The sequence below is a fragment of the Staurois parvus genome, unplaced genomic scaffold (genome assembly GCF_062004578.1).
Source record: "Staurois parvus isolate SC_StPar_1 unplaced genomic scaffold, SC_StPar_1.0 ptg000019l, whole genome shotgun sequence".
NCBI lineage: Eukaryota > Metazoa > Chordata > Amphibia > Anura > Ranidae > Staurois > Staurois parvus.
Window position 1 is genome coordinate 16,060,814 of NW_028317815.1, and position 25,254 is coordinate 16,086,067.

The 25,254-nt window shown below is 42.9% G+C and overlaps 1 protein-coding gene across 1 annotated transcript in view; it reads left to right on the top strand.

The window, feature by feature from the left end:
* The window catches only part of LOC149472906 (chloride anion exchanger-like), a 76,671-nt gene that overhangs the window by 26,301 nt on the left and 25,116 nt on the right, over window positions 1-25,254 (top strand). The window contains exons 11-16 of the mRNA XM_089686689.1: window positions 635-730; window positions 9,800-9,906; window positions 11,719-11,788; window positions 11,905-11,997; window positions 12,100-12,195; window positions 24,025-24,258. Of these exons, the coding sequence (XP_089542815.1) occupies window positions 635-730; window positions 9,800-9,906; window positions 11,719-11,788; window positions 11,905-11,997; window positions 12,100-12,195; window positions 24,025-24,258 (696 nt within the window). The remainder of the gene's footprint in view (window positions 1-634; window positions 731-9,799; window positions 9,907-11,718; window positions 11,789-11,904; window positions 11,998-12,099; window positions 12,196-24,024; window positions 24,259-25,254) is intronic.

Sequence of the window (25,254 nt, forward strand, 5' to 3'; positions counted from 1 at the left end):
AGGGTAGAATATTGTTGCTTGGTTTGCATCAGTTAACAGAATGAGGTCCGTGTTTTTATGTATATCAATCAAATAATGAGTTTACATGATGGAAACAGAGATGCAATCTATAACTCATAATCATTACCATCATATCGATCAAAATCCACTTCCCTGTGTGTGGCATGTCAACCAAATACGTTGTCCTCTATAGGCCGATTAATTTTTGAGTTCAATAGGAAAAGAAATCAATTATTTATTGAAGCATGTATGGCCACCATTAAATATAAGCATTTGTCTTATATAATGTGACAATCAAACATACTACATGGCATGACTTTTGTCAACCGCTGAGGGCCCATACTTTTTACAAGTTTAATTACTGATGGAATAGCAAGTTTACTTAGCAAAGTAAGTGTTCAACCTGCGGTGTGGCTGTTCACAGAGAAAAAAGGGGAAAAGGGTGAATGTAATTGTTATCTAAGATTGGGTGGAAAGAGTGGAAACATAAAATAGAATTGTTCACCCATGTGTTTGTATAAAACTAAACATTGTCTAAAGGAAATATGCAAGAGTAATATTTAAACTGCTATAGAAATGTGCTTGTGTTAATAAATGAACTATGCAAAAAAAAATATTTTTTTTTCTTTTATAGTCTGTACTTGGAGCTGTATGTCTCATTAATTTAAAGGGAATGCTGATGCAGTTTAGAGAAGTGCCTGTACTGTGGATGAAGGATAAATTTGATTGTGTAAGTGATATAAATCTTTATTAACTGTCATCTACATGACACATCCAAAGACGGTCCACATATGAATAGCTCCCTCATCAGGTTTTCATAATATAAGTTATCTGACTGTTTTATCATAGCATTCCGCATGGAACAACCCTCAAGGTTATGGACTTACTATAAAGAAAAAAGGAATTAACTTACAGATGATTAAACAGGGCCTATCAGTAACTTTACGAGCCGTAATAACATCATCCAATGTCCATGAGCGTAATAAACACTTGTTCAGTATGGAAAACAAAATTGCTGGGAGCATCTCAGGTATCACAGTATATGCCATTATTTACTTATGCATTCAGCTAATTTTCAACACTTGCCTACCGGGTACTTTTACCCCCTTCCTGCCCAGGCCAATTTTCAGCTTTCAGTGCTGTAGCACTTACAATGACAATTGCACAGTCATACAACGCGGTACCCGTATGACATTTTTACCACCATTTTTCACAGAAATATGGCTTTTATTTGGTAGTACAAACGAAAAAAATTTGGGGAAAAAAAAGTTTTTCTTAGTGTCTATTATAAAATTTTGCAAATAGGTAATTTTCTTCTTCACTGATGTGCGTTGATGAAGCTGCACTAATGGGCACTGATAGACTGCACTGATGGGCGCTGATGAGGTGGCAGAGATAGGCAGCACTGGTGGGCATTGATGAGGAGGCACTGAAGAGGCTGCACTCATATGGGGCACAGATGGGCAGTGATATGCGGCACTGATGAGCACTAAAAGGCAGCACTGAAGGGCACTGACTGGTGGAGCTAACTGATGGCACTGATAAGCGGCACTGATAGATGGTCGTCGGACAAAATGGTAAAAAGCACCGATACAGGTGCCGCAAAAACTCTCCTCCCGCTGCTGCCCCTCACCGCCACTGGCTGCCGCTCGGTATTTCTCAGCCTTACCTGAGAAACCATTGAATGATCCCAGCGCTGGGCACAGAGATGAGTGAAGGAAAGATAGCCTCCACTCATCTCTATGCCCTTGGAGGACTGGAGCGATGTCACTTCCAGTTCCAGCCATTTCTTTTTTTTAAAGCACTAGATCAATGCTTTTTTTTTATTCAATCCTTTACCTGTCACTAATTATTTCTATCACAAGGGATGTATGCATGTCTTGTGATAAGAATAAAAGTGATTACAATTTTTTTTAAAGGGATAGTGCAAAAAAAAAAATTAAATACATTTTAAAAAATAAGTTTAAAGTGCCCCCTGTCCCCCTGTGGTCGCATGTAGTGGTGAACGCATATGTAGGCCATGCCCATATATGTAAATAGTGTTCAAATAACACACGTGAGGTATCGCCACGAACGTCAGAGCAAGAGCAATAATTCTCGCACTAGACCTCCTCTGGAACTTTACACTGCTAACCTGTAGAAATTTTTAAAGCATCACCCATGGAGATTTGTAAGTACTGCAGTTTCACGCCATTCCACGAGCGCACCCAATTTTAACATGACATTTAGCGAGACATGTTGGTTATCTATTTACTCGCCGTAACATCCTCTTTCATATTTTACAAAAAAATTGGGGTATGCATTGGGCTTTTTTTTTTTTGCTGTTTTTAATCAAAATGTATTTTTTTTCCAAAAAATATATATTCATTTTTAAAAACTGCATTTCGCTTTCGGTTTTCTGCCAAGTGCATTTTGAATTTTTGGTTTTGGTAACAGAATTTTGATTTCGGTGCACCACTACTGTAGAGGTATCCTAAAATATTCATCAAAGTTAAGTATGATGTCAGAACTTTCCATCCAAGGATTTGTCTCCAATCTTTCTAAACAAAGGACCTGTTTATTGCCCAGTATTTTCTACTCAGTGGAGTAGAAAATGCCCTGACATCAGTGACAGTAAACACTGCCCCATCATTTGTATTAGTGGGAGGAATAGTGCCTCATCGTTGGTATCAGTGGGAGGAATAATGCTATATTGTTGGTGTCAGTGGGAAGAAGAGTGTCCCATCATTGGTGTACATGTGAGGAAATGTGCTTTTAACAATGAAAGAAATAATGCCCCAATGGGCAGATAAAAAAGGCAAAGAGGCACATCTGTCCCACAGGCCATAGTTTGAAGACCTATCAAGAATCCTAAAAACAGCAATTACAAGGCAAGATGATATGCAATGTAACACCAGACAATACTGGACATGTCCAAGACTCTTCTGCTTGTCTCATTGTGAAAACCGTAATATATAATACATATACTGTAGTGTAGAATGAACAGCCCTGAACACTTCACATGTAGAGAACCACTAATAAAGCAAATCCTGGCAGATGGGATCCAAGCAGCATGTCTGTACATAGCTCTACAACCATAGCCAAAATCAAAAACTATATGCCTTCAAACTTGAACCACTGTAAATCTGCTCCAATAGTTTGCATATTGACAAGTAAGTATGCTGTAAAGTGAGGAATCAATAGATAACATGCTGAATTGTCTTCACAGCACTACTGGAGAGACTGATAAGGGCAAATACTGCAATAGGTTGTCATAAAATATTATATATTAACATCACTATAGTCATATAATGGCCATCTAAAGCTATAATAAGAAACAGCTTCTGCAATCATCATTGCTACGGTACACTTCAGATGGCATAATATAGGCACACTGCAAAGTAAGTGATATTCAGGTTAATAAAGTCATATGATAGTTATGGTTTACCTTTGCAAAGTTCACAAGCACATCGCTCATTCTAGCTGCTATGAAAATCATACTGCTGTACATGATGCTTGAAGTTACTATATCATTGATTGTCTGATACTATTGAGAAGATAGTCCATTATCTTATCTATTGATATCCCACTTTACAGCATACTTACTTTCCTACATACAAAGTTATTCATGAAGATTGACATCAGTTTCGGTTGGATGGATTCTGTTGATTCTGTTTTTATCTGGGGAGCTATGTATATTGACGGACATACTATGAATTATCTGCATTTTTGGCAGAAAAGAGTTACAGACATACTGTATGAATTCCATCTGCCAGGATTTGTTTTTAGTGACTCTTTACATGTCAAGTCTTCAGTGTTGGTCATTCTAAATTGCATGTATATTACAGTTGCCACAGTGAGACAAACAGAAGAATCTTGGACACAGCCATTATTGTCTGGTGTTACATTACATCTTGCCCAGGGCTTTTTTTCTCAGATAATAGATGAAGGTACTCCCCCTTTCTGAGCCACTCCTTGTTTCCGCCCCCTACCCACCTCCGAGCATCATCCCTTGGTTACACCTCAAGTCAGTACAGCCCCTTTTATAGAATACAAAACCAATATATAAACAGTATAATTTGTATGGAACTTGGTCATGATAAAAAGAAAAGCAGTAAAATAGATTTCCTTCAACTAGCAACAATAGACCCCACACCCAGTAACAATAGACCCCCCCAGTATCATTACATCCTGTCGTGGTTTATGTAAGGATATATATTATTTATAAAGGGCGTGTCCCTTTCCCTTAGATGAAATATTACAGTGCTTCCAGCCGTTAAAATACGGCAAATATTTAGTAAACCAATAATTTGGACACCTTGATAATTTGATCACCACTTATTATTATACCTTGAATTCTTTTAGCCAATATGATTTCGTACCATACACACAAAATTTGCCTTATAATAGATAAATATAAAAATTTATTTATGTACAAAAATTATATATATATTAACACAAAACGCAAAAGACTGGTGATAAATGAATATTGGTACACACAATCAAAAATATATCCTACCAATGTAAAACACAATAATAAGGTTTCTAACTAATTACATCAATATCACACTTTTTAAATGATCTGATTATTTATTAAATTTATTAATAATTAATAATTTCGAGTATCTCAAAGGTTATATTCTCACAAGCCGTGGCCATAGGATTGCAAGAAGCTGGCCCTTGATATATTATACTCTGATTATTAATATTCAATAAATTATGAAATATGGAAAAAAAATTATAATATGGCAACAAACAATTTTTTAACAGTAAAACAGGATCTCTCTACATATATCTAACTACCCAAATTTGTTGTGATACACTAAGGTAATTTTATGATTCCACACAACAGAGAAAATAGGTAATACAAAATCAAATAAACAATCTCACCGCACCCGGCATTCAGACTAGGCAACTCTCCCGTGGATTTAGCTGGCAGTGGAACGCCTTTAGAAATGATATTATAGGGCAAGTGATAGATATTCAGTATGGGAGAATGTAGGAAGTTATAAGGATAGAGGTTTAGAAATTTAGTAAAGTTTTAGGAAGTTTGAAAGGATGGAAGAGTAGTTATTCAGCAGAGATCTTCTTCAGATGTCAGGGTCTTCTTTTGATGAGGTCTTTTCTTGATGAGCTTTCTTTCTTGATGAGGTTTTTTTTCTTAAAGGTACAAGGGCTTTTATATCCACTAATCCATTGTTCTAAGATACCTTCCCACCAGGCTTCTTGATTGGCTAGTTGAGAAATGTGTGTACATAAGCTATTTCTCACCTGCCCGCCAGGTGGCGGTCATGTATCATAGAACAATTTGAGTATTTGAGATGACTCATACCTCGGGTGGAATCTTAAGGTAATTTCAGGGATCAAATATACGTCTTTTTCCAGATATAAGTGATCATACCTATAATATTCTAAATAGGGACCATGGAATATAGGTGTATATTCAGTTATTCCTTCTTGAAATACCATCCTGTTTGTTTCCTGATAAGACATGTAACTAATGCTAGTTTATAATACATCTTACTTTCCATCATCTCAATACTCAAGTTAGTGATATATAGTTCCCATTGCTGAATATTTAGTGGTGTGTAAAATCTATAACATCTTATTTATAATATGTTTTTGTAGTATATCTTTGTAATTATATACAGTCAATTTTTAGACTTAAATGTCCTGAATTTCACTTCTTTGTTTTAGAATCAACATTTTCTATGTGTAGGGAAAAATTCTCTGTTTGCCTGGCTCTTGTATTGGAATCATGGTAAACAACTGTTAATGCTTTCACCCTTGGTGGACAATAGTATATTGTGATAGTTTCAGAGGTCTGTTGGTTTATCACACTCTGCAAGGTTTGGGTAAGCTTTCAACCAGTTGAGTTCCCGTCTCATTATTGTTAAAATGTTTGAAAGTCGAAGTCCTATCTGGCTATCTGTTTGACTCTTTTGTATATGCATTCTTCTCAACCTCAATATACAAATAGTACTTGTTGACAGTCCAAACAGTCTTATTGTCTTGGAAAAGTCTCACTTCCCCCATTCTATCCATTTCTTAACTAGGATCCTTCGAGGGTTCAACCAAGACAAAATTAACTCTTAGCATCCGGCTATACTGATCTGCTTGTCATATAATGTTATGTCTTGATAAAGTCATGTTTTTGAGACATAATTCAAAAGGTCCACAACAATCCCCCTGGTAACAACAGATCTCCTCAGCAACAATAAATCCTCCCAGCATCAATAGATCCCCCTCCATCAACAACAGACCCACACACACAAATAAATAATCCCGGACAGCAACAATAGATCCACCCCAGCAACAATAGACTCCTGCCTGCAGCAATAGTTCTCCCAGCAGTCAGTAACAATAGACATCCTCCCAGTATACCTCCCCCAACCCGAGAACAGCAGATCCCCCACCAACAACAACAGACCTCCACAATAATAATAGACCCCCCTTAGAAATAATAGTTCCCCCAGCAGCTAGCAACAGTAGACCCTACAGTACCCTTTGCCATTACATACATCAGTGCTGGAGGTTCTCCCGTGTTTCCACTGAAAAAGCCCTCATCTTGCCTCATAATCAAAGACAAATCCTGAGATGGAACGATCTGACATTATAGTTTACATAAAAGAATATTTAGGGTCACCTGTACAGTGCTGTTAAGTGTTTGCTCACACTTAAATGATTCCGATCATCAAACAAATTGTAATATTACACAATGATAACCCAAGTAAATACAAAATGCAGTTTTAAAAATGATGAGCTGTCAAAAAGCTATACTAACCTGCTTGGCTCTATGTGAAAAAGTAATTGCCCCTTAACCTAACAACTAGTTGTGCCACCCAGGGGCGGACTGACAACTCATGGGGCCCCCGGGCAATAGGGGATCATGGGGCCCCTGTGTCCTTGCCCAAACTCAAAAAAGCCTATGAAAAAGGTACCAGGGGCATCTCATGGGGTCCCCTACTGACCCCGGGCCATCGGGCAGTGCCAGTCCGTGGTGGTCAGTCCGCACCTGGTGCCACCCTTAGCGGCAACAACTGCATTTGCGATAACTGTCAATGTGTCTTTCACATCGCTCTGGAGGAATTGAGACACACTCTTCTTTGCAGAATTGTTTTAATTCAGCCACTTTAGAGGATTTTCAAGCATGAATGGCCTGTGTAAGGTCATGCCACAGCATCTCAATCAGATTTAAGTCTGGACTTTGACTAGGCCACTCCAAAACCTTAATATTGAGATAGACATGCTAGTGTGGTTTCAGATCATTGCCCTGCTGCATAACCCAAGTGTGCTTGAGCTTGAGGTCACAAACTGATGACTGGACATTCTCCTTCAGCATTTTCTGGTAGAGAGCACAATTTATGGTTCTATCAATTATGGCAAGTTGTCCAAATCCTGAAGCTGAAAAGCAGCCCCAGACCATAACACTCCCACCACCATACTGTTGGTATGATGCAGGGGCGGACTGACAACTCATGGGGCCCCCGGGCAATAGGGGATAATGTGTCCTTGCCCAAACTCAAAAAAACCTATGCAACAGTTACCAGGGGCATCTGACCCCGGGCCCTCGGGCAATGCCCGAGTTTCCAAATGGTCAGTCCGCCCCTGGTATGATGTTATTTTTATGAAATGCTGTGTTAGTTTTGTGCCAGATGTAACGGGACACACATTTCAAACAGTTCAACTTTTGTTTCCTCAGTCCACAAAATATTTGCCCAAAAGTCTTGGGCTAATCAAGATGCTTTTAGGCAAATGTGAGATGAGCCTTTGTATTCTTTTTGGTCTGCAGTAGCTTTCATCTTGAAACTCTCCCATAGATGCCATTTTTGCCCAGTCTCTTTCTTACTGTTGAATCATGAACACTGACCTTAACTGAGGCAAGTGAGGCCTGCAGTTTTTTAGATGTTTTTTGTGTTCTTTTATGACCTCCTGGATGAGTCGTTGTTGTGCTCTTTGAGTAATTTTGGTAGGCCGGCCACTCCTGGGAAGGTTCACCACTGTTCTAAGTTTAGATTCTTTAGATCGCAGCATGATGTGTTGCTTTTTGAGATCTTTTAGCATGCTCGACTTTGTCAGACAGCTTCTATTTAAGTGATTCCTTGATTCAACAGGTCTGGCAGTAATCAGGCCTGGGTGGGAGTAGCAAGTGACATTTAACTCAGCTTTCATTCATGGTTTAGCTGGAGGAGGGCAATTACTTTTTCACATAGGGCCAGGCAGGTTTGGACAGTTTTTTCCCTTTATAAATGAAATAATAATTTAAAAACTGCATTTTGTAGTTACTCAGGTTATCTTTGTGTAATATTAAAATTTGTTTGATGATCTGAATTCATTTAAGTGTGAGAAATATGCAAAAACAAAAAATTAGGAAGGGGGCAAATACTTTTTCACTACATTGTAACTAACTGCTACTAGATATTTTAATAAGGTTTTTTTAAAGGATACATTCAGTATTTTTTCTGCTGTTGCTAATAGGGTATTCTATAGTGACATATTTTGTGTGAGAGCAATAGAAACTTGGTAATCCTTCCAGTGGCCCTTATGATTGGCTTTGTGCAGTGAGTGTTTCTGGCGGAATAGCTCAGTTTGTATAGATTTAGAACATTGAGTGCTGTCAGCTATCAATTGCAGCAGCTGAGCCTAATCTTCACTAATCAAGAGAGCTGTGGGGTGGGAGATGTTGGCGCTGCATTTGATCTTTCCTCGAGAGGAGCCAATATTGGAGTACTGACCCCTTGAGGGAGTTTTGTGTACCGTAGGAGCAGTTCTTTGGAGTGGCAGCAGACTTGGAGGATCTGTGAGAGGGATCCTTATAAGCGCTTTGACCCACAAGTTTCGGGTCGAAGGGTCGAAGTTTTAAGGTGAGAGGCTCATCTAGCCGGTGGTCAGATGGTCTTCTGTCAACAACCAAATCCACTTTCACACAAATATCAGCACAAGTGTTATCGTTTCTCATCTGAGTGTTGTCATCCATATATATTGGACTTTATGAGCACTGAATTTACTTTTTAGTTTTTCATCGTTTTCTGTGTGCAGTGCACTGAATTTGTTCACGTGTATGCACATTGGTCCTATACATTGTTTTTCACTGAATTGGGGTTTATATAGATTTATGAGTGTGTATAAGTACACGTTTTTTCATTTATATTTATATGTACACTTTTATAGGCACTATTATTTGGAGTGTTGTATATATTATGCATTTTTAGCAGTTGGAATTATTTATTATTAATTGTCACCATCACTTTTAGCTTTGGTCATATTTATTAGTGTATTAGATGACGGTTTTTTGCATGATTTCACTTAAGTTGGCACGGAACTAGTCAATTTGAGATTTTGATTTATTGATACACTATTTGTCACTTTTTATGTTTGTGGATTATGCACTTATATATGGTGTTTAGTGTGAGTAGCGCTACATTTCTCTATGTACATGTCCTATTAAGATCATTGGTATATGATTTAACGTTAGCAGCTTCTCTTAGTTAGTTAGTGTGGGATATTTCTGAGCGCAGGAGGTTCACACCATTATTACTATAGAGTTTCCTACCTGAAGAGCCCATCTATTCCTGAACAGAATGACTTAGCTAAAATGCTGCTTTTCAATTAGCAGCAAAATTCTCACTGTGCCATGTGAGCTACTTCAGTTGACCATTGGGCTGCCTTTTTTTGATAGACCTGATAGGTCTATCTATCCTTTACTAGCCTTTCCTGTTCCAGTTTATATATTTTAAATTATTGTTCTCAGTGTGATGTAACATAAATATGTTCTAGTGTGATTACATTTCAGTAACAACCCTTCTTCCATATTTCACAGTTAGTATGGGTGATGACTTTCACAGCTTCGGTCATTCTTGGCCTTGACCTTGGGCTGGCAGCAGGAGTTGGATTTGAGCTACTGACTGTAGTTTTTAGAACACAGTTGTAAGTACAACAAACTTTCCTTTGCCTTTTATTCAAAATATACTATGAAAAACAATATTTTCTATCCACATGGATATGCAGAACTCTTCAGCAATGGGTGCTCAACTGGCCATCCATGTCTACTAGGCCTTATGTTTTAATCATAAATTTTATACTTACCACATTGCGCATTACAGCCCAATACACACTGCGTCGTTCACCCAGTACTGAGGTAGGAAAGAAGGGTCCCAGGTACTGTCAAGTTTACACTTTATAAGGAATCCCTGGCTATCAGAGGGGCATTTATGAGGAAGTAGAGGAAAAGGGCAGGTGCTTAAGTTACTACCCACCCCAACACCCTACACATGCCTACTGTTCAACATCAAGCAAAGCTGCTCCAGGTGAGTAGTGCAAATTATCCACTGAGCACTATGAATGAAGGTGCCCGCACAGCTCTTCTGTGAGACTACAAAAGAAGAAAAGATCCAGAATCCACTGCACTTTTTCAACTTTTATTATACATCCATAAAATCATCACAGACAGTCAGGAACAGTACAGGAACAGAGTCAGGGACAAGAATAAAGAGTTAACTCGTTTTGCGCTTAAAGCTAGCACTTACTCATAACCTCCTAAAAAAGGTTGAAGAAATGCAGCGGATTCATGATCCTTTTCTTCTTTTGTATGCCTACTGTTCAACTTGACTAATATAGGGTAAGGTTACCCAGATTTTTTACATTTATTCTGGGAACATCCTATTGATCATGCCCACTTTTGAACCCTATTGAAAAACTTTTGAACACTTTTGAAAAACTATACCCCCATTTTTTTAAGCCACATCCAAAATACAACAACCCCATTTTTACCATGCCCTGAAACAATCAGCCATAGACTTCTGAAACAAGAGGAAGACATTCAAATTATAAACAATGTCAGGGGCATCCATTTCCTGGTGATAGATTCCTCATAACAGGGAAACAGGGATGAATGGTAACCTTAAAATACTGAAATATAAACAAAAACGCACACAACAATTTTTTTAGCTGCTCACACTTAGTGAAAAAAAGCACTTAATAATAGTATAATAAATGTGCTGCGCTTAATACCTTAATCACATTGATGTATGTTATGTTTTATTTGATTTATTACTATAATGTTTTGAATTGGATCACATATGACAAAGTTATTAGGCACAGCACATTTACTATAATAACTTTGTTTATGAAAGCCAGATGGCACAGGCAGTGAAAATGTACAATAACTAACGTTATTTATGTAAAACACTTGATCGCTGCTGCATCCCTGCACATACAGATGTAAAATCACATTGGCTAACTTAGGCTCACAAGAAAATTTCTAAAATGCAGCCTAATGTTGGTGATTATTTAAAAATTTAAAGTAAACATTTACATAAAGCATAACAGAGAATTAAATAAAAAGTGAAAAATTTACATTTTAAGAATATATTCAATAAAAATCCCTCTACCTACCATTTTTAAAAAGTAATAGGTTAAAAAATTAAAAGTATAAAATTGTATATTTCCAAGCAACATAACATGTTAAACTATAGTTCAACAACACTAATCTTTTCTACTAATTGTTTAAGGAAATAGAAATCTGAAAGGGCCAAAAAAAACAAGTCTGAGAAATGGGCGCTCATGGCTCATTGCTGAGAATCTATTCTAAAAATGTGTTTTTGTATATATGAAAAACACTTGTGAAAAGCGTGTAAGATTTTTTTGTTTTATACAGCTACTGTACATACATACATAATATATTTAAATAAAAAAATTTTAATGTAATTTATTATGTTTATATTTTTCTTTTCTTTCAAGCCCAAAATGTACAATCATGGCTAGAGTTGGCAAAAGCAACATTTATAGAAACAGAAAGGACTACTTGGATGTAAGTGTTACTATATACATACAACACATTTTTCAATCTGCCTCTACCAGTATGTCTGTCTATGTATTTAGCATGTACCAAGGGGGTGAAACTCAAGTATCTACATTTCTTGGCAGATCTTTGAGCCAGAAGGAATGAAAATCTTTAGATGTCCATCACCTATCTTTTTTGCTAACTCAGGATTCTTTAAAGACAAGCTCACCTCTGCAGTAAGTTTGCCTTGGTTTTTCACAAATGTCAATATATACTGAATTTATATTGAACGTTTTTTTTTCTCTGATTTATGCTGATGATATACTTGGACTGCACAGGTTGGATTTAATCCGGTGAGAGTTCTGCACAAACGGAATAAGGCTTTGAGAAAAATTAGAAAGTTACTTAATAAAGGAATCCTTCAGTTTTCACCAGTAAGTCTGTCTACTATCTATTCCAGGCTATGTCTGTTTAATTGAAAATAAGTGGCAATAACTATAAAGCAGCATTTCTAAAAAACTTGATTTTACAAAAACTGGGAGACAATAATAGCTCTGAAGCTAATACTATGAGGTCTTTTTATAAAGAAGTGAATGTGACATGAAACATTTTCTGCAGGTACATGTGTATCAAATTACAGTGATTGATTCACTAGATGTGAATGTTTGTTGAATGGCACATTCACAACTATATAAATATGCCCTTAAGTGTCCAATATAATTAACAAGTCTGGCAAATATGAGATTGTGCACATTTCCACTTGGCTGGATGTACCTATCATTTGCAAAGCATTAAGCCATAGGTGGAGCAATTTTCTTTCCTGCAACCTCAGTTAGTGTTGATGGGGGATCCTTCCCATGGAGCCATTGTATAGCCTCTAAAAATAATCACATTTAAAATCCAGCAGGCTGGTTGTACCCAAGTTGATCGATCAATCAACTTGGGTATATTCAGCCTGCCCATACATGGTTTGAGTCTCAGTCGGTTTGTGCTGAACCAGCCGAGATTCAAACCGTCTATGATTTTAGTGGTCATTTAAATTGATTTAAAGTGGACTTTCACTCAAAAGTGAAAGCACTGCTCAACCTCCCCACCCTTGCCCCCAACCCATTTATGCAGGAGGCTACAGGATTGGTATCACACCTCATGATCTCACACATGCAAAGCAGGAAGCCGCCTATTAATTAATTATTATTAATTATTGATTAATCAGGAAATCCCACTTGACACCCAAATCCAAGATGACAGCACCAGGGACCTACAGAGGTGAGAAGAATCAGCTACACTAGCCAGCAGCTACAATATTTGCAGCTGCATTAATTTTTTTAATCATTTGCAGTCCTGGGCAATTTTGACATTTCTCACATACATTTTAAAATCAGCATGTTTTGCTATAAAGTTACTTAGAACCCTTGGACATTATATACTGTCTGAAAACAAAGGCCCTGGGGAATAAAATGGTGGTTGTAATTTGTTTTGTAACGCAATATATGTACAGCAGTTTATAAAATGCAAACTTTCAGGAAAACATAGATGTGAAAATGAAATTTTGTTCACGCAAACACAATATAATTAGAGATGAGCGAAGTATTCAAAAATTCGATTCGACTGATTCGGCGAATTCGTAGAAAAATTTCGATTCGAGTCGAATATATTCGCTGTGAATTTAACTTAAAAAAGGGTGTTTCTAGGCTTCAGAGAGACTTAATATTAGTGCTGAACACTGTACCTTTAATTTAAATGCCCTTGGAGTCTGCTGGGGAAGAGAAATAATACTGTCAGGCAGTATGACATGCAGATGAGTGCCGTCGATCTTAGAATCACCGCACACTTCACTCATTTGGCCAGTCACGGGGCCAAAACCAGAGTGTGGAGCCACAGTGTGGCGGTGGAGGCAGCAGCAATGGGAGGCCATACAGCACCCTATGACAAAAATGGAAACCACCAGCAGTGTGAGGAGACCTGAAAGTGGCACATGGCAGAGTGTGGCGATAGAGACAGCAGCAATGGGAGGCCGTACAGGGACCCATGACACACTCTGGACCTGGCAGCAGCATGAGGAGGCGGTACAGGGGCCCATGGCAGATTACGGGCCTGGCAGCAGCATGAGGAGTCGGTACGGGGGCCCATGGCAGATTACAGGCCTGGCAGCAGCAATGGGAGGCCGTACAGGGACCCATGACACAATCTGGACGTGGCAGCAGCATGGGGAGGCGGTACAGGGGCCCATGACAGATTACGGGCCTGGCAGCAGCATTTGGAGTCGGTACGGGGGCCCATGACACACTCTGGACCTGGCAGCAGCATGAGGAGGCGGTACAGGGGCGCATGACAGATTACGAGCCTGGCAGCAGCAACTTGGACAGGAGGACGTTCAGTTTCTGCACCGTCTGGTGCGTGCTCGCAAACTGTTGTCTCTTGGAAACGGATTCCAAGAAAGACTGCTGACGGAATCCGTGAAGAGGAGTAGCAGGAGAAGGAGCATCTGAACGAGCGGAATATGCCAACAAGCGACAACAGGGGCCCATGGCAGATTAGGGGCCTGGCAGCAGCTATGGGAGGCCCGTAATCTGCCAGCACCCTATGACAAAAAATGGAACCCACCAGCAGTGTGAGGAGACCTGAAAGTGGCACATGGCAGAGTGTGGCGATGGAGACAGCAGCAATGGGAGGCCGTACAGGGACCCATGACACACTCTGGACCTGGCAGCAGCATGAGGAGGCGGTATATAGGGGCCTATGGCAGATTAGGGGCCTGGCAGCAGCTATGGGAGGCCCGTAATCTGCCAGCACCCTATGTCAAAAAATTCTACACACCAGCAGTGTGTGAGACCTGAAAGTGGCACATGGCAGAGTGTGGCGATGGAGACAGCAGCAATGGGAGGCCGTACAGGGACCCATGAGAGACTCTGGACTTGGCAGCAGCATGAGGAGGCGGTATAGGGGCCCATGGCAGATTAGGGGCCTGGCAGCAGCTATGGGAGGCCCGTAATCTGCCAGCACCCTATGACAAAAAATGGAACACACCAGCAGTGTGAGGAGACCTGAAAGTGGCACATGTTTGGGGCATGATTCATGGCGGATTTAGTCAGTTGTGTCAGGAACTGGTGGTTTGAAATCCAGACTAATCCACGCCTGATTCATTTTCACAAACGTCAGTCTCTCCACACTTTGGGTGGACAGTCGTGTCCTCCGCGGAGTTGCAATACCTCCTGCCGCACTAAACACGCGCTCCGATGCCACGCTACTGGCCGGGCATGACAGCCTTTCAAGGGCAAATTCAGCTAGTTGGGGCCAAAAGTCAAGTTTCGTTGCCCAGTAGTCAAGGGGATTGTCTACCTCGGTTGGCAGGGTGCTGTCCAAGTAGGCCTAAGCCTGTTGTTTGAGGTCCTGCTCCAGGTCCACCTGATGCTGCTGCTGCTGCTGCTGCTGTGGCTGGTTAGTAGTTTCCTCACTGCGCTGGTGAAGAAAGCTACTCATCATCGACTGCAGACTGAGGCAGCCGCTGCTGGTGGAGCTGCCACTGCTCCTACCACCCCACCCCTCCCCTGCTGCCATGGCAGCGGAACGCGAGCGCACAGGGCCCACAGTGTCTGAGGATGGACGTTGGCGCAGACAGGCAGAGACCAGCTGACTACATAGGTGGTTTTTATAGTACGTTATTTTGGCCTCCCTCTCAGCAGGTGTGAAAAAGGCCACCATTTTTGAACGGTAGCGAGGGTCCAACAAAGTGGACAGCCAAAAGTCATCCCTCTGTCTGATGGTTATTATTCGGCTGTCGCTACGCAAGCAAGCGAGCATGCTATGGGCCATTTGTGCCAAGGAATGCGAGGGACTCCCTGCCTCCATCTCCACAGCATACTGCCACGGTGCGTCTGGGTCCTCTGTCTCCTCCTCCTCCTCCTCCTCTACCAGATGCTCCTGCTCCTCCACTCCTGTCCGCTGAGTGGAAAAACCACCCATTTCACTCAATAATTCCTGAGCACCAATGTCCTCCTCTACCTCCTCCTCTTCTTCCTGTCCTGCCCCCACAGGGGTCATGTGGCGTTGAGATCTGTGCGCCACGTCTACCGCACCCTGACCAGCCATTGTTAACAGCATTTGTTCCAGGACGTGCAACAGAGGAATGACGTCGTTCATCCCATAGTCCTGCCGACTCACGAATAGCGTGGCCTCCTCAAAGGGCCTGAGCAAGCGCAGGTGTCACGCATGAGCTGCCAATGGCTGACATCTAAGTTACACAGGGAATACCTTTATCCGCTTTTAACATCAGGAAATCTGTGATGGCCTTTTGCTGTTCGTAAAGGCGGTCTAACATATGTAGGGTTGAATTCCACCTTGTTGCAACGTCACAGCATGAGGAGTCGGTATAGGGGCCCATGGCAGATTAGGGGCCTGGCAGCAGCTATGGGAGGCCCGTAATCTGCCAGCACCCTATGTCAAAAAATTCTACACACCAGCAGTGTGTGAGGAGACCTGAAAGTGGCACATGGCAGAGTGTGGCGATGGAGACAGCAGCAATGGGAGGCCGTACAGGGACCCATGACAGACTCTGGACCTGGCAGCAGCATGAGGAGGCGGTATATAGGGGCCTATGGCAGATTAGGGGCCTGGCAGCAGCTATGGGAGGCCCTTAATCTGCCAGCACCCTATGTCAAAAAATTCTACACACCAGCAGTGTGAGGAGACCTGAAAGTGGCACATGGCAGAGTGTGGCGATGGAGACAGCAGCAATGGGAGGCCGTACAGGGACCCATGAGAGACTCTGGACCTGGCAGCAGCATGAGGAGGCGGTATATAGGGGCCTATGGCAGATTAGGGGCCTGGCAGCAGCTATGGGAGGCCCGTAATCTGCCAGCACCCTATGTCAAAAAATTCTACACACCAGCAGTGTGTGAGGAGACCTGAAAGTGGCACATGGCAGAGTGTGGCGATGGAGACAGCAGCAATGGGAGGCCGTACAGGGACCCATGACAGACTCTGGACCTGGCAGCAGCATGAGGAGGCGGTATATAGGGGCCCATGGCAGATTAGGGGCCTGGCAGCAGCAATGGGAGGCCCGTAATCTGCCAGCACCCTATGTCAAAAAATTCTACACACCAGCAGTGTGAGGAGACCTGAAAGTGGCACATGGCAGAGTGTGGCGATGGAGACAGCAGCAATGGGAGGCCGTACAGGGACCCATGACAGACTCTGGACCTGGCAGCAGCATGAGGAGGCGGTATATAGGGGCCTATGGCAGATTAGGGGCCTGGCAGCAGCTATGGGAGGCCCATAATCTGCCAGCACCCTATGTCAAAAAATTCAACACACCAGCAGTGTGAGGAGACCTGAAAGTGGCACATGGCATGAGAGACTCTGGACCTGGCAGCAGCATGAGGAAGCGGTATATAGGGGCCTATGGCAGATTAGGGGCCTGGCAGCAGCTATAGGAGGCCCATAATCTGCCAGCACCCTATGTCAAAAAATTCAACACACCAGCAGTGTGAGGAGACCTGAAAGTGGCACATGGCAGAGTGTGGCGATGGAGACAGCAGCAATGGGAGGCCGTACAGGGACCCATGACAGACTCTGGACCTGGCAGCAGCATGAGGAGGCGGTATATAGGGGCCTATGGCAGATTAGGGGCCTGGCAGCAGCTATGGGAGGCCCTTAATCTGCCAGCACCCTATGTCAAAAAATTCTACACACCAGCAGTGTGTGAGGAGACCTGAAAGTGGCACATGGCAGAGTGTGGCGATGGAGACAGCAGCAATGGGAGGCCGTACAGGGACCCATGACAGACTCTGGACCTGGCAGCAGCATGAGGAGGCGGTATATAGGGGCCTATGGCAGATTAGGGGCCTGGCAGCAGCTATGGGAGGCCCGTAATCTGCCAGCACCCTATGTCAAAAAATTCTACACACCAGCAGTGTGTGAGGAGACCTGAAAGTGGCACATGGCAGAGTGTGGCGATGGAGACAGCAGCAATGGGAGGCCGTACAGGGACCCATGACAGACTCTGGACCTGGCAGCAGCATGAGGAGGCGGTATATAGGGGCCTATGGCAGATTAGGGGCCTGGCAGCAGCTATGGGAGGCCCTTAATCTGCCAGCACCCTATGTCAAAAAATTCTACACACCAGCAGTGTGAGGAGACCTGAAAGTGGCACATGGCAGAGTGTGGCGATGGAGACAGCAGCAATGGGAGGCCGTACAGGGACCCATGAGAGACTCTGGACCTGGCAGCAGCATGAGGAGGCGGTATATAGGGCCCTATGGCAGATTAGGGGCCTGGCAGCAGCTATGGGAGGCCCGTAATCTGTCAGCACCCTATGTCAAAAAATTCTACACACCAGCAGTGTGTGAGGAGACCTGAAAGTGGCACATGGCAGAGTGTGGCGATGGAGACAGCAGCAATGGGAGGCCGTACAGGGACCCATGACAGACTCTGGACCTGGCAGCAGCATGAGGAGGCGGTATATAGGGGCCCATGGCAGATTAGGGGCCTGGCAGCAGCAATGGGAGGCCCGTAATCTGCCAGCACCCTATGTCAAAAAATTCTACACACCAGCAGTGTGTGAGGAGACCTGAAAGTGGCACATGGCAGAGTGTGGCGATGGAGACAGCAGCAATGGGAGGCCGTACAGGGACCCATGACAGACTCTGGACCTGGCAGCAGCATGAGGAGGCGGTATATAGGGGCCTATGGCAGATTAGGGGCCTGGCAGCAGCTATGGGAGGCCCGTAATCTGCCAGCACCCTATGTCAAAAAACTGAACACACCAGCAGTGTGTGAGGAGACCTGAAAGTGGCACATGGCAGAGTGTGGCGATGGAGACAGCAGCAATGGGAGGTCTCCCATTGTCCCAACATGGCCCAAATAGTCCCAACATGGGCCCCCTGGCCACGCTTGACTTTCTGGCCACATAGTCGACATACGGCTACGTTTACTTCCTCGGGCGGCTTGACGAAAAATTGCCACACCGCCGAGTAGGAAACTTTGCCCCCGATACTCCTCACTGGCTGACTGCTGCTTCCTCCGTGCACACCGGCACCACTACTGGCCGTGGTGGTAGGCTGCAGTGGAGCTGGTGCTCTACTCCGTGGCCGTTTGGCTCCACTGACACTGCTTCCACTGACACTGCTGCGACCCTCCTGCTGTCTCCTGGGCAACCCACCGACTGTTTCGCTCACTGCCAAGCTGCCACCCTCTTCTCCTGATGATGCGGAAGAAATTGCCTGATGACGACGAGGCTGCCAAGTGCGATCAACCTCCTCATCATCAAGTAGGGTCTCCGCCTCACTACTAGCCCCCTCGGCTGCGTCTGGGTCAGGAGACAGACCTGTCTCTAGACCGGCTACCGGGCCACTCTCCTCGCCACTACTTCTTCGCCTAGCTGCTGAAAAGGCGGATGTCTCCCCCCGTTCCTGACCGCCCTCTGTTAGCTCTTCCTCACTGTACAGTGGGGCTGAGCCCACAGCATGCGATACTTCGCTTGGTGAGGGAACACCAAAGGACAGGGGCAGGTAGAGGACACGTGATTTCAGTGGGCTAGGTCCCGGGCCATGCCAACTAACGGTTGTGTCTGACGTACCCACCGACCGTTGGCTGTAGGTGTCAGAGGTGACCTGGGAAGAGGAAGACGACCGAGCCAACCAATCGACGACGGCAGGGTTGTCGGTGGAGACACGACCGCTGGATGACACCGGGAGCACTGGCCTCTGGCTGCGAATAGTGCTGCCTCGACCCCTTCCTCTGCTGCCACGTCTGCTCGCTCCTAAAACATTGCCTCCTCTGCCACTCCTCTGCATGTTGTCTGACATACTCTTTAATTAAACGATTATGTGTCCCTGAGTAACAATTCTGTGTCCCTGAGTAACAATTCTGTGTCTGTGCGAGTAACAATTCTGTGGCCCTAAGTAACAGTTCTGTGGCCCTCAGTAACAATTCTGTGTCCCTGATTAACGTTTCTGTGGCCCCAAGTAACAGTTCTGTGGCCCTCAGTAACAATTCTGTGTCTGTGCGAGTAACAATTCTGTGGCCCTAAGTAAAGTTTCTGTGGCCCTAAGTAACAATTCTCTGGCACTCAGTAACAATTCTGTCTGTCCCTGAGTAACAATTCTCTGGCACTCAGTAACAATTCTGTCTGTCCCTGAGTAAAAATTCTGTGGCCCTAAGTAAAGTTTCTGGGGCCCTGAGTAACAATTATCTGGCACTCAGTAACAATTCTGTCTGTCCCTGAGTAACAATTCTCTGGCACTCAGTAACAATTCTGTCTGTCCCTGAGTAAAAATTCTCTGGCCCTAAGTAAAGTTTCTGTGGCCCTGAGTAACAATTCTCTGGCACTCAGTAACAATTCTGTCTGTCCCTGAGTAACAATTCTCTGGCACTCAGTAACAATTCTGTCTGTCCCTGAGTAAAAATTCTGTGGCCCTAATTAAAGTTTCTGTGGCCCTAAGTAACAATTCTCTGGCACTCAGTAACAATTCTGTCTGTCCCTGAGTAACAATTCTCTGGCACTCGGTAACAATTCTGTCTGTCCCTGAGTAACAATTCTCTGGCACTCAGTAACAATTCTGTCTGTCCCTGAGTAAAAATTCTGTGGCCCTAATTAAAGTTTCTGTGGCCCTAAGTAACAATTCTCTGGCACTCAGTAACAATTCTGTCTGTCCCTGAGTAACAATTCTCTGGCACTCCGTAACAATTCTGTCTGTCCCTGAGTAAAAATTCTGTGGCCCTAAGTAAAGTTTCTGTGGCCCTGAGTAACAATTCTCTGGCACTCCGTAACAATTCTGTCTGTCCCTGAGTATGAATTCCGTGGCCCTAACTAGCGTTTCTTTGTCCCTAAGTAAAGTTTCTGTGGCCCTCAGTAACAGTTCTGTGTCTGTGCGAGTAACAATTCTGTGTCTGTGCGAGTAACAATTCTGTGGCCCTAAGTAAAGTTTCTGTGGCCCTAAGTAACAATTCTCTGGCACTCAGTAACAATTCTGTCTGTCCCTGAGTAACAATTCTCTGGCACTCAGTAACAATTCTGTCTGTCCCTGAGTAAAAATTCTGTGGCCCTAAGTAAAGTTTCTGGGGCCCTGAGTAACAATTCTCTGGCACTCAGTAACAATTCTGTCTGTCCCTGAGTAACAATTCTCTGGCACTGAGTAACAATTCTGTCTGTCCCTGAGTAAAAATTCTGTGGCCCTAAGTAAAGTTTCTGTGGCCCTAAGTAACAATTCTCTGGCACTCAGTAACAATTCTGTCTGTCCCTGAGTAACAATTCTCTGGCACTCAGTAACAATTCTGTCTGTCCCTGAGTAAAAATTCTGTGGCCCTAATTAAAGTTTCTGTGGCCCTAAGTAACAATTCTCTGGCACTCAGTAACAATTCTGTCTGTCCCTGAGTAACAATTCTCTGACACTCCGTAACAATTCTGTCTGTCCCTGAGTAACAATTCTCTGGCACTCAGTAACAATTCTGTCTGTCCCTGAGTAAAAATTCTGTGGCCCTAAGTAAAGTTTCTGTGGCCCTGAGTAACAATTCTCTGGCACTCCGTAACAATTCTGTCTGTCCCTGAGTATGAATTCCGTGGCCCTAACTAGCGTTTCTTTGTCCCTAAGTAAAGTTTCTGTGGCCCTCAGTAACAGTTCTGTGTCTGTGCGAGTAACAATTCTGTGTCTGTGCGAGTAACAATTCTGTGGCCCTAAGTAAAGTTTCTGTGGCCCTAAGTAACAATTCTCTGGCACTCAGTAACAATTCTGTCTGTCCCTGAGTAACAATTCTCTGGCACTCAGTAACAATTCTGTCTGTCCCTGAGTAAAAATTCTGTGGCCCTAAGTAAAGTTTCTGGGGCCCTGAGTAACAATTCTCTGGCACTCAGTAACAATTCTGTCTGTCCCTGAGTAACAATTCTCTGGCACTGAGTAACAATTCTGTCTGTCCCTGAGTAAAAATTCTGTGGCCCTAAGTAAAGTTTCTGTGGCCCTAAGTAACAATTCTCTGGCACTCAGTAACAATTCTGTCTGTCCCTGAGTAACAATTCTCTGGCACTCAGTAACAATTCTGTCTGTCCCTGAGTAAAAATTCTGTGGCCCTAATTAAAGTTTCTGTGGCCCTAAGTAACAATTCTCTGGCACTCAGTAACAATTCTGTCTGTCCCTGAGTAACAATTCTCTGACACTCCGTAACAATTCTGTCTGTCCCTGAGTAACAATTCTCTGGCACTCAGTAACAATTCTGTCTGTCCCTGAGTAAAAATTCTGTGGCCCTAAGTAAAGTTTCTGTGGCCCTGAGTAACAATTCTCTGGCACTCCGTAACAATTCTGTCTGTCCCTGAGTATGAATTCCGTGGCCCTAACTAGCGTTTCTTTGTCCCTAAGTAAAGTTTCTGTGGCCCTCAGTAACAGTTCTGTGTCTGTGCGAGTAACAATTCTGTGTCTGTGCGAGTAACAATTCTGTGGCCCTAAGTAAAGTTTCTGTGGCCCTAAGTAACAATTCTCTGGCACTCAGTAACAATTCTGTCTGTCCCTGAGTAACAATTCTCTGGCACTCCGTAACAATTCTGTCTGTCCCTGAGTAAAAATTCTGTGGCCCTAAGTAAAGTTTCTGTGGCCCTGAGTAACAATTCTCTGGCACTCCGTAACAATTCTGTCTGTCCCTGAGTATGAATTCCGTGGCCCTAACTAGCGTTTCTTTGTCCCTAAGTAAAGTTTCTGTGGCCCTCAGTAACAGTTCTGTGTCTGTGCGAGTAACAATTCTGTGTCTGTGCGAGTAACAATTCTGTGGCCCTAAGTAAAGTTTCTGTGGCCCTAAGTAACAATTCTCTGGCACTCAGTAACAATTCTGTCTGTCCCTGAGTAACAATTCTCTGGCACTCAGTAACAATTCTGTCTGTCCCTGAGTAAAAATTCTGTGGCCCTAAGTAAAGTTTCTGGGGCCCTGAGTAACAATTCTCTGGCACTCAGTAACAATTCTGTCTGTCCCTGAGTAACAATTCTCTGGCACTGAGTAACAATTCTGTCTGTCCCTGAGTAAAAATTCTGTGGCCCTAAGTAAAGTTTCTGTGGCCCTAAGTAACAATTCTCTGGCACTCAGTAACAATTCTGTCTGTCCCTGAGTAACAATTCTCTGGCACTCAGTAACAATTCTGTCTGTCCCTGAGTAAAAATTCTGTGGCCCTAATTAAAGTTTCTGTGGCCCTAAGTAACAATTCTCTAGCACTCAGTAACAATTCTGTCTGTCCCTGAGTAACAATTCTCTGGCACTCAGTAACAATTCTGTCTGTCCCTGAGTAACAATTCTGTGGCCCTAATAACGTTTCTGTGGCCCTAAGTAACAATTCTCTGGCACTGAGTAACAATTCTGTCTGTCCCTGATTATGAATTCTGTGGCCCTAACTAGCGTTTCTTTGTCCCTAAATAACGATTCTGTGGCCCTCATTAACAAGTCTGTGTCCCTGAGTAATGGTTCTCTGTCCCTAAGTAACTTTTCTCTGTCCCCAATTATCGTTTCTGTGGCCCTAACTCTGTCCCTGTCCCTAGTACAGAGCGGTCTGCCTCTGTTCAATAACTGCAGGCAAATGAAGAATTCCAAAATGGCCGCTATTTATAGCTCGACCATTACACAGTGCTGGCTGGCTGGCTGCTGATAGGCTGATGCGATCACATGTAGTTGAGGAATGCATTATGGGTCAGCGCGCCTTGTCTGCGCGCCTTCCCAGACATCCCCGCTCCGTCGCCGCACATGTCAGCCGCCATTTTCTGAAAAATTTCGATTCGCGCGTCCGAATTAGGCTATTTTTCGGATTCGGCACGAATCAAAATTTTTCCGATATTCGACTCGAATTCCACTTCGGATACTTCGATTCGCTCATCTCTAAATATAATACTCACTTTTTTGGTAAACCATAAAAAATTTTGTTGCACCTAGTAAATAGATACTAAATATGTCAAGATTTAAATTGCAGACACCTGTGAAATGGCAACAAACTACCAAAGTACCTAGATATTATCTGTAGGCAATGCTGTAGAGCTGCTCAGATCACTTTTACCTGAAAGCCGATCACCAGCTGAAGAAAACAATACTAGGCTCAGGGCTGCAGCTGCAACTGGTATAACCACTTGTTCCCTAGGCTGTATATATATGGCCTAATGAAGGCAAGTTGTTAAAAATGGATGAAGTTCCTTTTTAATGCATTTTGAACACATAAATCTGACTGCATAATATCTCATATTTCATGTGCATGTAAAATACATTTGGCTTTGTGTTGTTTTGCTTATGTCATGACATTACAGAACGGTGTATTATGCACGTCTTATGAGTACATGGATTCTTATGATGACCTGGACAATATCAAGGTGGAGGAACTGAACAATCCCATCAACACTGATGACCTTCCATTTACCATAGACTGGAATTCTGAGCTTCCACACAACATTGAAGTTCCCAGAGTTGATCTCCATACCCTAATTCTTGACTTTGGAGCAGTTTCATTCATTGACGTGTCTGGCATGAAAAGTCTAAAAACAGTAAGAAGCTCCTTCCTTGTGTTAGTAATTATTACAACATATCTATATGACATCTATAAAGCATTCTCTATTACACAGTTCCTTCGCATTGTTTCTCTTCTATTATAAATAGGGTGTGCTTTCTCTTACTCCTATTGTATTATCTGTATTACTGAAACCATAAAAAATACCCAAATAATGAGTTCAATCCCTCCTAAATATTCACTCTCTTACAGGGGTACCTTATAAGAGGTACAAATTAATAGTAACCATAAAACACTGACACTCTTCTGTGTATTTAAGGATGCCTTAACCACTTGCCCTTCAGAGGATTTACCCCCCTTCCTGACTAGGCCATTTTTTGCGATACAGCACTGCATTATTTTAATTGACAATTGTGAGGTCATGCAACGCAGCACCCAAATTAAATATATGTCCTTTTTTTCCTATAAATGGAGGTTTCTTTTGGTGGTATTTGATTGCCTCTGCATTTTTATTTTTCGAGCTATAAACCAAAAAATCCGACAATTTTGAAAAAAAAAACAACAATATTTTTCACTGTTTGCTATAAAACATATCCAGTACAAAAATGTTAAAAATCAAATTTCATCTTAAATTTAGGCCAAAATGTATTCTGCTACATGTCTTTGCTAAAAAAAATATCCCTATACGTGTAAATGAATCGGCTTATGTGAAAGTTATAGCGTTTACAAATGGTATATATACTGGGATTTTTTAAAATTTTTACTAGTAATGACGATGATCAGCGACTTATAGCAGGACTGCGGTGGGCATTCTGACACTGGGGGGAACTGACTTGGTGTCACTGACATCCCAAGTGACACCAATACAGTGATCAGTGCTAATAAAAAACACTGACACTGTACTAATGGCACTGGGTAGGAAGGGGTTAACATCTGGGGCGATCAAAAGGTTAACTGTGTGCTGTTTTACTGTAAGCTGTGTGTTTGTGCTTCACTTTAAGCACACTGCTTTGCATGGCTCTGCTATCCAAAG